The sequence below is a fragment of the Tripterygium wilfordii genome, chromosome 19, assembly GCF_013401445.1.
Source record: "Tripterygium wilfordii isolate XIE 37 chromosome 19, ASM1340144v1, whole genome shotgun sequence".
NCBI lineage: Eukaryota > Viridiplantae > Streptophyta > Magnoliopsida > Celastrales > Celastraceae > Tripterygium > Tripterygium wilfordii.
Genome location: NC_052250.1, coordinates 14,194,690 through 14,210,077, shown reverse-complemented (window position 1 = coordinate 14,210,077; position 15,388 = coordinate 14,194,690). Strand labels below are relative to the sequence as shown.

The 15,388-nt window shown below is 38.5% G+C and overlaps 1 protein-coding gene across 1 annotated transcript; it reads right to left on the bottom strand.

Annotated features, from left to right (window-relative positions):
• Positions 1 to 1,038: 1,038 nt before the first annotated feature.
• On the bottom strand, positions 1,039 to 8,566 carry LOC119985647. The gene is made up of 5 exons (XM_038829936.1): positions 7,507 to 8,566; positions 4,514 to 5,420; positions 2,859 to 4,221; positions 2,674 to 2,757; positions 1,039 to 1,861 (listed from the first exon to the last, which is right to left on the bottom strand). Exons 1-5 carry the CDS (start codon positions 8,063 to 8,065, stop codon positions 1,142 to 1,144), a joined length of 3,633 nt encoding a protein of 1,210 aa, XP_038685864.1. The 5' UTR covers positions 8,066 to 8,566; the 3' UTR covers positions 1,039 to 1,141.
• Between the last annotated feature and the right edge of the window lie 6,822 nt (positions 8,567 to 15,388).

Here is a 15,388-nt window from a genome sequence, read left to right as displayed (position 1 = left end):
GTAAGATGAAGTTCAAAATAGCTCGGCCCAGTCAGATGATCTGAGACGAGTAGTTGTCGTTTGTGGAGCTTTTTGTTGCCGCAGGCCTGCTGAAATCGGCTACAAGCCAACAAACGGGCCCATGATGGTAAGACTAAGCTGAATAGCCCGGCCCAACCAAATAGTTTAGTTAGTAGTTTTTTTGTTTATTGTTATTATTTATCCGTATAAATTGACTTGCTTATCATTTCGTGAGATAAAAAATTTACATTCACATAGACGTAATAACCTGAGTTTAGGTCATATCAAACTTACTAAAGGGCAAGTGTGCATCGTTCTTGGTTAAAAAAAAGTGACATGAGTAGAGTATAGACAAATTTCTGATCGTTTGAGTCATTAATTTATCTTTTGAGTGCTTGATAAAATATAACCTCTTTATTATTTTCAATTTTATTTTTAAATAAAATTGAGATGAATTATTTGATTTTGAATTTACCCCACTACCGTTCATTACCCATTTAACATATATAATCGAATAAATTTTTAAGTAAAAAATAATATCTTCATTACAAGGCTAAATTTTTGTACTCTTCTTGCGAAGAGTACAAAAAATGACCTCAGCGATGAAATTAATACAACACATCATCACATAATTCAATCTGGTGATCCATCTCTCATCCTCATTTTATTCACCTCTTTTAACACTAATTTTAACAATCAACGACCTTTGAGGGGGAAAAAAAGAACAAAAGAAAGAAAAGAAAAAGGAGAGAAGGTGGCAAAACCAAATCACAGAAAACCAAGACTCATCCCCACCACCCAAAGAAAATAAAACAGGAAAAAAAAAATCAATAAACAGACCAAAGCAAAGCAAAGCAAAGCAAAAGGTGTTGAAACAAAAATGTAGGAAAAAAAAGCCACGGTTAAAATTTTCAGTAAAATGTACACAGCAACAAGAACAAACATGCAACAATGTTGAGGCACAAAGGATGAATCAAAATGAAGAAAACTTGATGGCCCAAAGTGGAGCCCTTTTCTTTTTTCTTTTTTCTTTTTTCTTTTTTTTTTTATTTCATTAACTAAAATGACAAGGCAACAAAAGAAAGGAAAAGCATAAATAACTAAACCAAAAGCACAAGAGAGCACAGATATAGAAATTGTTTCAATGTGTACTTTCAGGTGAATGATGTATCCGACTTAAAATTACGGACTCATTTGATCCAGGCAACAATGACCCAGATTCCTTAGGGGAACCTTCCGGAAGAAATAAAGGTAAAGGGCCACGCACTGCATCACCAGAAGCTTCCCCTTTGATCACCTCCTTATTTCCTTTGCTATCAGTGACCAAAAGGGGGGCAGCACATGATGCATCATCAGAAGTCGTGCTTATTAAATCACCTCTAGCATCTTCCCTGTCTGCTTGCTCAGAAGTTATCTCATCCACTCCTTCCCCACTTAAATTTTGCACGGGCTCCACAGGACTTCCATCGTCCGACACTTCCAACTTGTTAGGGGTAGGTGTCACCTGATCCAGCACCACCCGACTAGGAGTTGAAGCTGGCTCCTCCAGCTTATCCTCAGCGGACACTGCAGCAGCTTCTGCTTTCTCTTGATTAGGAACTTCCAGTATTGCCGAATCATACATAGGAACCGACTCTTCCAACTCATCCTCAGGGACAGCAGTTGCAACAGTTTCGGCTTTCTCCTGCATAGCAGTATCTAAAATTGAGTTTGGCTCCTCCACCCTCTCAGCATTGCAAACATTAACTGGTTCCTCCACTTTTCCCAGATTGGAAGCTGATATAATATCTAATTCTCCACTACAAACATTTTCCAAGGCTCTCACTTTTACCCTCTGCTTCTTGTAGAGGTCCATGGCTCTCTGCAAGCAAGTAATATAGTCAATCATCAGCATCAACAATCAGCAGTTCAAATGAAATGTCAAAAATTCCCACGACAAAAAATGCTACTGACACAAGCACCACTTCCTCCATCATTTTTTCAATCAGCATAAAATAAACCTAAGCAGAAAGGACAGAAAAATCCGGTAAGTCGAACAAACTTTTCAGGGAAAATATGACCCACTTCAATACAAGGGGCCAAAATTCACAATTTGAACAGATGATCCCTTCAACTGCCACTTGGTTCTACTAATTGAGAAAATATCAGTGCCCGTAGTTCTCATATATATCATTTGGTCCAACTACAGATAAACACAACTCATTTCCATTCATGAATAACAATCCCGCATGGCATTCAACTAAAGAATTACGGCTTCAAAAGGAAGAAGAGATATCAGGGTCATATCAAGCAGTATAAAACATCAAGTAAAATCTTACAATTAAGAAAGACATCACCCTTTGGTTCCGCATGACACTATCATACCATCTTCTTTCAGTTTGCCAAAAAAAAAAAAACTTTTCGAAGCTCTGTCATATACAATCGAGTGGCAATCAGTAGTTCAATATTATATGATTAGGGAGCACTACTAAATTAATATTCACAAGATTCTCAATCATCTCCAAGCCTTTCAAATAACTGCAACTGATGACAGATGATTCAAATGCATGCTTGAAAACTACTCAAAATACTTGGTCTCGCAGTCCTCAACACAAGCAATTGAAAAAATGTAATCCCACAAGATCAATATAAAATATTCATCTTGGTAAAATAAATTAGCATTTTTATCATTACCTGATAAACAGAATCATCTGCCGCAGGCAAAAGTTTCAATCCCAAAAAGCTACTGGAACTTTTGGATATTGCCCGTCCACCATCCTGCATTATTGGCAACAATTTTAACAAAAAGCACAGGAAAAAGTCGATAAACCAAATAATGAGAGAACAAGTAAAAGTGAAACAAGGCTGAGAATAACGACCTTCAAACTGACGAGCATATTAGTATCTCTGTCAGCCATCCCATTCTGTTCTATATTCAATAGGTTCATACACTGGCCATACAACTCTGGATCAGTAAGTTCTGTTGAAATGTCAATTTTGGAAAGGTAAGCACGGAAAAACTGAGTAACACCATCCTCCTTGGATGTTTTAGTAGGATCAGACGATTTCTCGTGGGTAACTTTTGGTGAGGATTTAGGCATCTCTTTAGAAGGAGAAGCGACAACAGAAGCCGTTTCAATAAGTTTTACTGTCCCGTGATTATTTTCATATTGTGATTTCTGACCCACCTGTCCAGTATGAACATCATCCACCATTGACTGCATTGGAAGGTCCTCTTTCTGGGACATCAAGGGCAAATCCGTACTCACATCACTGTTCTGCTCCATCCAAGCATCCCCACTGGAATCCCACCCTCGACCATTCACATGATGCCTATTCTGCTCCCAGTCAGGGCCCCCATACATGTTTGGTTCATCCCTGTATACACCATTACTTCCGTCCCAACCATGCAAATGAGGTGGCGCAGAGCCATCCATCATATTCTGCCATCCAAGTGGGCGCAAATTACCAGTAAAGCGATCAGCATCAGGAAAAGGATAAGGAATATCTGAAGGGTTAATGTCCATAGAGGGTCTGACCCCAAACATAGGTGGGGAGGAAAACTGTGGCATCATTGTTTGAAAACCTCCATGAGGAGGCCCATGTTGGAATGAAATAAAGCCATTTGGAACCTGAGAAGACCAATTTGGGGGACCCCTCCAAGCATTTCCCAGCACTCTTGACAAATTAGGATCACTATTCCTTCTGTAACGGGCACCAACTCGAGTATCTTCTTCAAGTGAACCCAAAAAAGGGCTGCCAACTCCTCCCCTGAAAGTAATTGGTGGGGTTGCAAAAGAAGAAGAGATGCCCTGACCGGTTCTGCTATATAATGATGAATCTGCATGAGGAGACCCATCTGCCAAAGGAAAATCACGACCAAATCTGTCATCAGCTACAGAGCTGTCTCTTGCACCCATGGAAGCACTGCTCCTCCGCCCTGATTCTTCTATGTCAAGACTTCGCCTAGTGCCTGTTCTGCTCATGTGTTTACGCTCAAGACTCGTTGATGAAGGTGACCTATCCACCAAGCCGATGGGTGATGCTTTGGAACTAGAAGGCCTCTCCGCTGAGAACTCTCCCATGTACCCATCATCTGGTTTCATAGGTTTTTCAGAGGATCTGTACTTAGAAGCTCTCTCTGATGATCCAGAAAAACCAGTCGCATGTCGTGAAGAATTTGCTCTGGACCTCTGTTCTGTCCCACCATCTCTATACTTTGAATCCTCAGATTTAAAATGCCTAAAACAGATCCAATGTTTATTATTATATGGCAGGTTTAAGCTGTTCATTATCATACGAAGGTCTAAAAACTTGAGCAGATTTTCCCATTACGTGCTTACAGAATCTAACAGTTTTATCAATAAATCCTACCCAATTTTATCTTACACGTGGCATATCAGAGAACAAGACATCCTCAAGCCCCATAGCAGGAAAGGTCTTGAAAGTTAAACATGCTATACAACAGAATAAACACCCAACCACCACCCCCCCCCCCCCCCCCCCAAGACCAACAACAAGATAAGATGAATACCTGTTCCCATCTGGCCCTCCATGTGAACTTGAACTGGGGGAACTTCTCCTCCTGCTGCCACCTGTGGTCTCCTGATGGGCTTGACGTGGTTGAGACCTTCCCCTGTCAGCATCTGGTTCAACTCTGCCACTGCTTAAAGATTTCTTTTCTGCATCATGATAGGGAGCTCTGAGACTTCTAGATTTATTATCATTGTAATCATCAGGATCATCTGGAGATCTCTTTTTGCCCCGGCTATCTTTGTATCTGGCACTTCGGTCATCAAGATGGGATCCATCATGATCAACATCTCGATCACATTCACGATCTCGATCCCTGTCCCAATCCCAGTCACGGTCACGGTCACGGTCACACTCATGGTCACGATCTCGATCTCGTTCACGGTCATGATTGCGAACTCGGTCGCGACCACGGTCTCGGGCATGACCGCGGTCACGGTCTCGGTCACCTTCACGTTCATGGTAGTTGTTATGATCAAGATCATAATCCCTGCCAAGATAATCACGATCATCGTCATGTTCCCTGTTACGATCTGTCTGTTGAGCCTTAACTTTCTTTTGTCTAGCTTCTGTAGTATCTTTCCCATCCCTCAAGTACTTTTCATTTGACCTACTGTGAACATGATCTCTTGTAATATTCTCATCTCTTTGCTTCTCATCTCGATGTCTGTTATCCTTGTCCATGTCATCTCGGTATTTATCTTTGTATCTTTCATCCTTATGCTTTTCATCCTTTAATCTCCCGTCCTTGGTAATATCATCCTTAGAAGATTGGCGTCTGCCATTGACATCTCCAACATCATCCCGATGCTTGTCCCCATCTCCAGAACCATCTCTCTTTCTCTTAATTCGCCTCTCAAACTGGTTCTCCAATTCAGGACTTTGCAACTGATCCTGTGCAAATGAATCTGCACAAATGCAACCGAAGTATAAGAAGTTACAGCTTGAGGAGGGAAAAAGACAAAAAAAAACCAAAGGTCACACAACTGAACATATTCTGGCAAATTGATATCGCTTGCCAGTTCGAAGGCTAGAGAACCAATTATCTATGAAGGTAAATACCAGCATTAATAGAGAAGTTTTCAAGCTGAATTGAGAAATACATTTAAAGTTCAAAAAGACATTTATAGATCCTACAAAAATGCACGAGTAATTATCAAACATGTTTTAATGATTAATCATCTCTTAGCAAACACACCACACCCATCGCCCAAGAAGATCCTCTGTCACCCTTGGAATGATTTCTAAGGTATTGAAAATTGTTAGAATTTTTTTTTTTTGAATTGGAAAATTGCTAGAATATATATAAATATGTGAAATAACCCAACCCAACAAATTAACTCATTGGATTGAACCGCAAAATAACTAATCTTAACATGCTCCTATACCATGTTTAGGATTAATTACTTTGTCATTCAACTCAATAAGTTAACTTGTAGGGTTGGGGCATTTCAGATTTTTTATATTATTCTAACAGTAAGTAATCTCTCTATCACTCATTAGTCATTACCACACTCTCACACACGTGAATCTTATCCTCATTTTCAAAATCTTTACTACGTACCAACTAGACAACTAATGCTAGGATAATATATTATAATGCAATAAAGTGAAACATAAATAGTCATTGTCCAAGAGTTGGATAAACACACAGCTCCTATTCAAAGAAAAGAAATTTAAATACCTAAAGTGGGGAGGATCAAGTACTCACTTACTATCAAGCCAACGAGATAACAGATTCAGATACCATCACTTACATCCATAATATGCATTACATTAAATGCAGCTAGTTCTATCATCTCCCTAGTATAAAAAAGTTTAAGGGAAAGAGAGAGCAAAGAACTACACTCCTTCACCACCTTATTGTCAAGCCTTTGTCCCAAACAATCTGGGAAAATCCATATTAAAAATAAGTTGGGAATCATTACAGTAATCTTTTAGAGCTCATACCCTTTCTTAGTACTTCCTTCCCCGCCTTTTTGGTCTTATCTACTCGTTTTAGGAACTCCTTGAACCTTCTCAATTCTTTACACTCCCACACCACTATCCTTAAGTTATCAATGTCCCAACTATAATCCTCCCCCCAATAATCAAAACTACAGGCAAAATACACTATCAACACAATGGAGTCACACTCTAATCTACATGACTCAAAAGTGCATTCTTTTGTGAGGTTAAGAACAAAGCAATCGCATAATCATACTTCAATTAGTTGCCTAATAACAGATATGGGTATATGCAGCATACAACACAGCTCATGGGTTTGTATTGGATAAAAATAAGTCGAAATCTCATTGTCTTTCCAATCAACATACACCTAGTTTCTTAAGTGTCCGATGTGAGATAAAATCACAAGGAAATTTCCCAATTACTGGTATATTACTTGCGATGGAAGCTTTGGAATTGTGGTTTTGTGTGCAAGTCGGTTTTCTGTTTGTAGCCCATCAGCTTGTAGATTCACAGGTGGATGGGGTAATAGAAGGCAGATTTTTGGTGAAGCAGAGACACAAGAGAAATCAAGAGGAAGTATTTTTCTCATGAAGGGTATCCTACATCATCCCTTGCAAGGGTTTTGTAACAGACTTCTTGGATGCTTTCATACCGAAAAATGGGTCACCAACTACAGTGAGTGCGCGACATTGTACAGTTGATTGCTATGGTTGCCCAAGCAAATAGACCTTAGTGCCAAATTCTTTCCCTTGCTTGTAATTGGGTGAACTTTCTTTACATTCTCTGATAAGATAAGCTTATATACACGTTTGTGTGGGGTTAATGCCTTATAACCTCGATGACAGTTGAATCTGTGTTTGAGATTTCCATTAACTAGTTAAATCTACTAGTAGCAGTGGGTGTACACTGCAACAGTCACACATTCATATACTGACAAAGATTAAGCTAACAGTACCATAATTTGTTGTAGAAACTAAATTTAACACCAATCAATATTGAGAGATAAGACCGTTAGGAAACGAACAAATCAATAGGTTACCTTACCAGTTTTTTCAGCAACTTGCTTTGTCACGCTATGGTGATCTTCACCATCAACCACCCGCTCACTCTTCCCTTCTTTTCCTTTCCCTTCCCTGTCCTTCTCCCTCTCCCCATCCTTTCCACTCGATCCCCGATGTTTCCCTTCAATCTTTCCACTACTCTTCTTCCCAGACTCCTCAACATCACCGAAGACTCCGACACTTTCATCCCTCCTCTTAGTACTCCTTAATTCACTCGAAGCCTTAGACTTCTTCTCCCCTCGGTCATCCTGGCCCCCACCATTCCACCTGTCGTTCGCGCTGCCATCTAGTCTCTCCTTACGCCGCTTCGAAGAAGTATATTCCTCCGAATACTCCGCGTTACCAGACCCAAAAGACTCCTTGTTTTCCTTCGAATCAAGCTTTCGCTTCTCACCAGAGGCCAACTCTTTCGAGGCCTTGACACTACTCTCTCTCGTCAAGTCCTTCCGATCCTTCACGCCTGAATCTCTCTCGGAATCCGAGAAATCCCTTGCATCCCTCGAACTGTGCTTACTCGATTTGTTCCGAGAACTGCGAGGCATCGCCGATAAATAACCAAAAAATCCTAGTCGCAAAGTCCCAAAGAGTTTCGAATACTCAATAAAGATCGAAAGCCCCGAAATCTCAAATCAGCGACCGAAATTGAAAACTCAAAAACCCTAATCCCAAAATTTATACTCAAAATTGAAACCCTAATAGCAAATAATTAACGATATCCCCAGGCCACCCATCCCGGATAGTATCTTAACAAACCCTAAATGTAGAAGAACGGTCGCCGGAACTGGCAAGAGCAGATCGCAGGGAGAGAACAGTAATTCCCGAGATTGTAATCGCCAAAATTAAGGAAATTACGAGAGAACCAAATAGGTACTAGTGGATGCTGATGGGGGTCGCCTGAGGATAAATGTGGAAAAGCGAGTAACGTTGAAGAGGATTGAAACAACAGGCGCTTGTGTGTGTGTGTGTCCGCGTAAAAGAGAGGGATTCACATGTGTTTGTTCATCGGCGTTAATGAGGCACGAAGACGACTTCGGAGATAAACTGATGTTACGTGACGATCTTACCCCTTAGACTTTGGCATTTTAACGATGGAATTTTAACGGAGTGTCCTCGTGCGCTTCAACTTGCAACTCCTTTCAGACTCTCCGGTATAACCTTTTTTTTTCCAGCCACCTGCATATTGTCACGCATTTTCCCAGGTGTTAAAAAAATAGTATAAAACCGGATGATTGGTCAATTATTTTTAAAAATTTAAACTTAGAGTCGACTGAAAAAACCCGAAAAAATTGTCAATAATTCATTGATTTATTGATTGATTAAATTTATGTCAAAAAAATCGATCGTTTACACTCTAGGTCCAACTTACTATATTGTTTGGTGGAAAACTTATATGCACATGAGTTGTCACTTATTTTGAAAATTCAAGAATTCCATCATAAGTTTTACACCCATATTCATGATTATAGGAGTTTATGTTTGATAACTTAGTTAATGATCAGATGATGGAGAACTTAAAAAAATATTATGATTCGATAAATTCCATTGGGCAATGCTCTCTATTATTTTAGGAAATTATTCACGTTTTTTTTTTTTTGGTCGACCTTGGCAAGTGGCAATCGCATGCTTGTAGCCCGAGTTGTAACATGGTCCAGCCCAAATTATTGGGCCTCTGATATCTCTTCTCTAGCTTGCTGTTTCAAGCTGGGACTTGGGCCATGGCCCATGTTCGTATTGAGTTAAGCTCGGGTCTCTTAGATGGTCACATCGGACACTGCATAAAGAACCTCACAGTAGAGGCCTAGAGGGACCATCGTCAACGGTCCACCTACGGTTTGCACATGACTTATCTACTTTAATAAATTTCCCACAACGGACATGATTCATGACAGGATTGATGCATCAGGTCAGGTAACTTGGGGGTGCACCCCGGTAGCCCTTGAGCAAATAGAAAGTATGGAAAGCCCATATGCGTAAAGATAAGTTTATGTTTATCAATATTCCTTAAATCAATCCTTGGCGTTGCAGATCGGTATGTCTTCTTGTTATAAATGTTGCCCTCCTTGTCTTCATATTCTTCTTCAAGTTCAAGCCTCCACTTGTTCACACCATGTCGTTCTTTTATCCTCTTCCACAACTCTTTTGCTTCCTGCAAGATTTTAAGGTTTTTAGTGCCACCATGGTCGCCACTGCAAAAGTAATAGTGATACTACCATCATATCCTCCAAGCACATATAAAAATAGTTCGCATTCACAAATTACAGGCATAAATCTACCACATAAAACTGAACGTTACTGTTTAAATCCACAGATGGGGATTTCCAGCATTTTCTAAGAACAAAACAAATAGAAACCAAGTAAACTCTTCATAGACCAGCAGATCATACTATCTAGACTAATGAAGGCACTTCAAATATTTTGGATATTATCCATCTATAACATCTATATGTTTCATTTTGTGGCAGAAATCTCAAACCTTGCCCAAACCAACACTCGAGTATAAAACCATTATCAGCCTAAGTATAAAAATTCCACCATCTAGAGAAGTTCTAGTATCATGCAAACAATAAATTTTTCACCATCTCCACATTTAGTGTAATCCATTATCTATTGAATAAACAAGGGCATAAGGGGCTCACCTCGATTGACGTGATTTCATTGAAGTTCATAGTATTTGGAATACCAAGACAACGCATCCCATGCTGGTGGCGCCATTCCTTGAAATGACGCTCAAAAGCCCTCCGGCTCCAGTAGCTGCAGTTCCCACATATCTCACACTTGAACTCCTAAGAAATTTGGAAAGAATTGCAATTTTGTGAGCCATAAGAAAGCCTATATATTACACAAAGCATGTCCAAATAAAGCCTAGATATAATGTTGTTTCATATCAAACCAACATATGCACCATAATATTAGAAATGTGACAGGAAACAAAGCAATTTCATAAATGCCCAACTCTAAACTCATTGCAGGTTGGCCGCCAAAAATATGCCTATAATAACTTCAACTCACAGGATCACATATTTGCCCCCAAAAGGTATCCATGCAACGTGAGGAATACCCAAATCATGTTTCAGGTTTTCGCAACTAGTATATATCAATGCAACTCCACGTACAGATAATAATCTACATAAAAAGCACTGGTAATGATACTGATGGAAATATAGAATGTCGCTGACGACTGAGGGAATGGATTAATTCACAGGGTACACAATTTGGTTCAGCAGCAGGAACCTGGCCAAGACCATGAAGCTTATACAGCCAATACGGTATAGGCTTCCCATCCCAACCCATTGGCAATTTGAGGGGATTATATATTTGCTGATCTTCATCATCACTTTCAGAGTCAGCCTGTGTATCTTCCTGCAACGTAAAATTAAATCCACACAACCATGATCATCAAAAACCACACAACATAAAAGATAGATTTCATTTACATAACATCAATAAGCCTGCTATTTCACATTGGCTAGTGCACATATGTGAAGTGCATGCTGAATATTTCATGCGATACATAAAACAAAATTTGTAAACATATATGAATAAGAAGCTCAATATTTATAGGTTTAATGATCACCAACTAGCAGAGTTAACAATTACAAAACATCAAACACAGCAAAAGAGAATAACATCCTCAATAAGAATGCTATAGCTTATGGACTTTTGAAGAAGGGAGCATTCGAGGAGACACATACATAAAATAGCCGACGAAAGTATGAAACGCTAGCTAGATTGTCAGCTTCAACATTACTAGTCAACAAATTTCACACCATGTGAAAGTACCAGGAAAGAGAAGAGGACATTTTGATTGAAAGCTCAATCATAAAGTATCCAGCTGATATTAGGGTCATAATGCTATGTTTCAACTTTCAAGGAGTACAAAAGGAATTTTAATAGGCATCAGCATATTAGAGATTATTCTGATGAAATGGGATGGTGGAATTAGTCTCATAAGGTTATATTAGGCAGAAAAGGGCGAGCAAAGACTCATTGATAAGATTGAACTGTTTTGACCTTGGTACGTGTTATATACTAGAACCGCCGAACCTCCTCAAAATTCGAAATTAGTGCCGACCTTTGTTTCTAGGCTTTTGTCTCCGTTTGTTCTTTGTAAATGTTTCTTTAGGCTTCACCTTATTCATGGCTTCTAATGAAGTTTCATTTTCATTTGATTCAAAGAAAGAAAGAAAGAAAAGGAAGCTTCCTTTTGCTTTTGCAGCTTTTAAGGTTACTTGAACGACTTTCCACTTCTAGCACCTGGGGATCTAATCCAACTTGAGTTTGGATCGTTCTATATATACCAATTGCACTTATGTTAGTTTCTATACAAGCACGCTAACTAGAAAATTGACAGTGCACATACACAGTCTATTATCTGATTTACATGGAAAATTAAAAGGCAAACTCAAAAACCTCCTCACGCTCTGCTTCTATTTCATCAAATGTCATAGCCTGCTTCTTCACAACATTTTCTTTTGTCCTTTCGATCGTCTGCACAAGAGCACAGTAATCAGACATACAATGTCTAAAAACTGAAAGAATGCTTGGATATATGCACCCCGGTCTAGATGACCATCAAAGGTGCAAATGCAAGGTACACAGCATCTTGCCAATACATGTCAATGTAAATTTATAGATCCCGGAACATCAAGGAAATATCATCCTGACCTCATTCAGCAAGTCACATAATTTTCTCACTTTGGTCTCTGTCAATGAAATTTCCGCTGTGTTGTCTGCTTCTCTTGGAGCTGCTACGTTCCCATTTTGTTTTGAACTGCGTGAAACCTTTGAAAAGTGTTTCTTGTCCAACTGTTCAAGAGGAGAGTGCTGCACAAAAATGAAAGAACACATCAAAATAAGGATCACATACAATACTAACCATAGAACTTACCAATATATTCTTTTCTTATATGGTCTCAAATGAGGCTACCCCCCATAAAACAGCAGCACCGCCAAAACAAGGATTCAAATTCTTTATCTTGGTGTGACATAGTAAATCTTAACTACTGAAATTCTATAGAAAAGTTCTGTATCCTTAATGGTTTACAATGCCTTTCAACTGATGACACAACTAGCATATGTAGTAAAAATTACTGCAAACTTAAACAGCATTGTGTTTATGTAAACATACGAATTAAACTTCTTTTTGTATGTACTTCTACTGAGGAGCACCAGCATAAGAACAAGTTTACTACCAAAATTCATGCATCATCTATGAAGCGAGAAAGCTGGCTACTTCCCTCAATAGAACTACAAAACACAATCGCATTTCAGAGTGTTTATTCTTTGTTTTCTTAATTTTTCTAGGGGTTGGGTCTAATACTAGGCAAAAGAACCCATGAACTATACCTTTGTGAGACAAAAGCCTCTCTGCACGCTGCTGAACAGTTCCACCAGTCTTCAATCCTAATCTGGCCAAAGCCTGCCAAGCAAAAATATAATGTCGAACCAAAAATTTGGTAAAATTAAAAGCTTTAAAAATATGCTCTACAACACAAAAGTGTGCTATTTGAATACAAACGTGATGATGAGGGTATCTTCTCCAAAGTTTTAATCCGGACCAGTTTTAAACCGGATAAAATATTTGTATTTAAACTCAGATTTCGAACATGTAACTTACGTCTAAATTTGATTTAATTCGAATCGAATAAATTTATCATCCTAACCAAATAAAATTTTGACACCCCTAATCATGAGACTCTTGTCCATCATTGCTACTTTGATGGTCAGATCATGCTAAATGTCAAGGCCGAGGGGAGATCAGCCCACTACTATTGCAGGCCGTCCAACAAGAGAATCTTACCCAAGATAATATTAAAATATACAGAGTTGTATGAGATGAACAAGATAACAATTTATAAAAGGGAAATGATAACGGGTCCCTTAATGCACTAGATGTTGTATATATAAATCTTATAATAAAACAAAGTTGAAATGTCAAGTTAAGACTATAATATATAATATATTTATACATGTATTATATGTTTGAATTTTAATAACATTTTGTAGTGAAAACACTTATTTAATACAAATAGTCCAATCAAGCATATATAACACAAAGATTTTATATTGAAATAAATACACAAATTGGTGCATCTTTAATCACAAATAGATTAAATATTAACAAAATGAAACTAACTAGTTGAAGAATTATAATCGGATGAGCTGATGTGTAGATGTTGAACAACAAATAAACAGCAACCGAACAGGAAGGAAGAACGAGGTACAGTATGCACCGAATCTACTTAAAGTGAATTTGCCCATGCCACGCAGTGTTCAGTAACTCCGGACAATCACCTCCCAAGATACAATGCCAATTCACCACCTTGTTAGCGACACTCCAAAACAGGTGGTTCAAAACGAACCAAGTAAGAACAACACTTTCAGACTAGATGACAGAAGAGAATTTTGGAAGAGTTACAACAGGGGAGAAGCAGAAGAATTTTGTGGCAACAGAGAAGATGATTTTTCGTGTGTCTCTGAAATGAAGTTGCAGGTTTTTTTATATAGGAGCTGGAGCAACCAATTGCCCAGAAAAATCAAAGAGTGGTTGTTGATTTTTCTGGCACACGTCTTGACCAGGAATTGCTTAGAAAAATCAGAGATTAGATGACAGAAGAGAATGATCCATTTAGTATTTCTCTGATCACAGGGGCTTGACAAAGAATGAACAAGACCGTCGACGGCCATTCACCTTGATGCTCGGTTGAATACCCTTTATAAAAAAAAAAAAAAGCTTTCTTAATTTCATGGACATGAGATAGATGTTCATTATCTCTTAGTACTATCATCCATAGAGCATAGTTTTTAAACCTATATCATATCGGCGGTTCATCGGTTGAATTGCGAATCATGAAGACCGACGGTATGATACGATTAAAATACTGTTTAAGCAATTGAATCGTGTAAACAAAAGATATACCGTCAAACCGTCAAAATACCATGAACCGTGCATATCGTAAAAAAAAACTGGTAGGTTTTTTTAAGTGTGGGAAAATACAATTTTGGGTATGATTTTTATGCATATATGACATGTCTACTTTAGTCATTTAAATTCAAAACAAAATTACTTTCATCTCATCTCAATTTCTTTCACAATTTAGCATTTTCACGGATGTTCACTTCAGCAATTCATCTCATTTTCTTCACGATTTTGCATTTAAGGCTAAATAATTTGTTCTTCAATCTTCAAAAGCAAAATGGCGTCATCAGAATCGTCGGAATCTTCGGCTTGAGTACGGGTAAAGGCAAGCACTAGACTGAAATATTGATCTATACTGGTGGCTGGCTCCAGAAATCGTCTACTCACTCCTGACATCGTGAGTTCTACAATTTAATTTTTTTTTTTTTTTTGAAGGATTTGCCACACGAGAGTTCTACAACTCTGAGGTAGCTTTTTTTCCGTAGGCCAGAGGAAAGCGCTGTCAATATGTGTAATGATGTCTTAAATTCAATCTCGTCTTTAGTAAATTGTTCTTATAATACAAATTTTCACAAGTCTGCCCCACCTGCAAGGAAATTGTGTCTATATATACTTATGTTTATATCATAACCATATGTAAATATATATTATTTTATTATATATTATAAATCAGCGGTTTAACTTTAAACGTGTGTAGACTAAAACCTCAAACCTTTAAATACGGTTTTAAGAAACTATACTATCATCCAATCAGGTGCTCGCAGGTGACCCTAATCATATATTACCACAACAATCTCTCTCTTCAAAGACGAAATATCGGTTCGGTGACACACTGTACGAGGTCGGAGCCCGACACGCGACTTGGGATGACTCGACACCTGTTCTACGCCCCCTAAAAAAGCAGCAGGGAAAAAGAGACTCGTTGAAAAAAAAAGACACTTTAACA

Coding starts and splice junctions, on each gene's coding strand:
- LOC119985647 (XM_038829936.1), bottom strand. CDS start 8,065: ATGCCTCGCAGTTCTCGGAACAAATCGAGTAAGCACAGTTCGAGGGAT. Junction 4,222..4,513: donor GGAGGGCCAGATGGGAACAG/GTATTCATCTTA, acceptor GATCTGTTTTAG/GCATTTTAAATCTGAGGATT. Junction 2,758..2,858: donor ATATGCTCGTCAGTTTGAAG/GTCGTTATTCTC, acceptor CCAATAATGCAG/GATGGTGGACGGGCAATATC.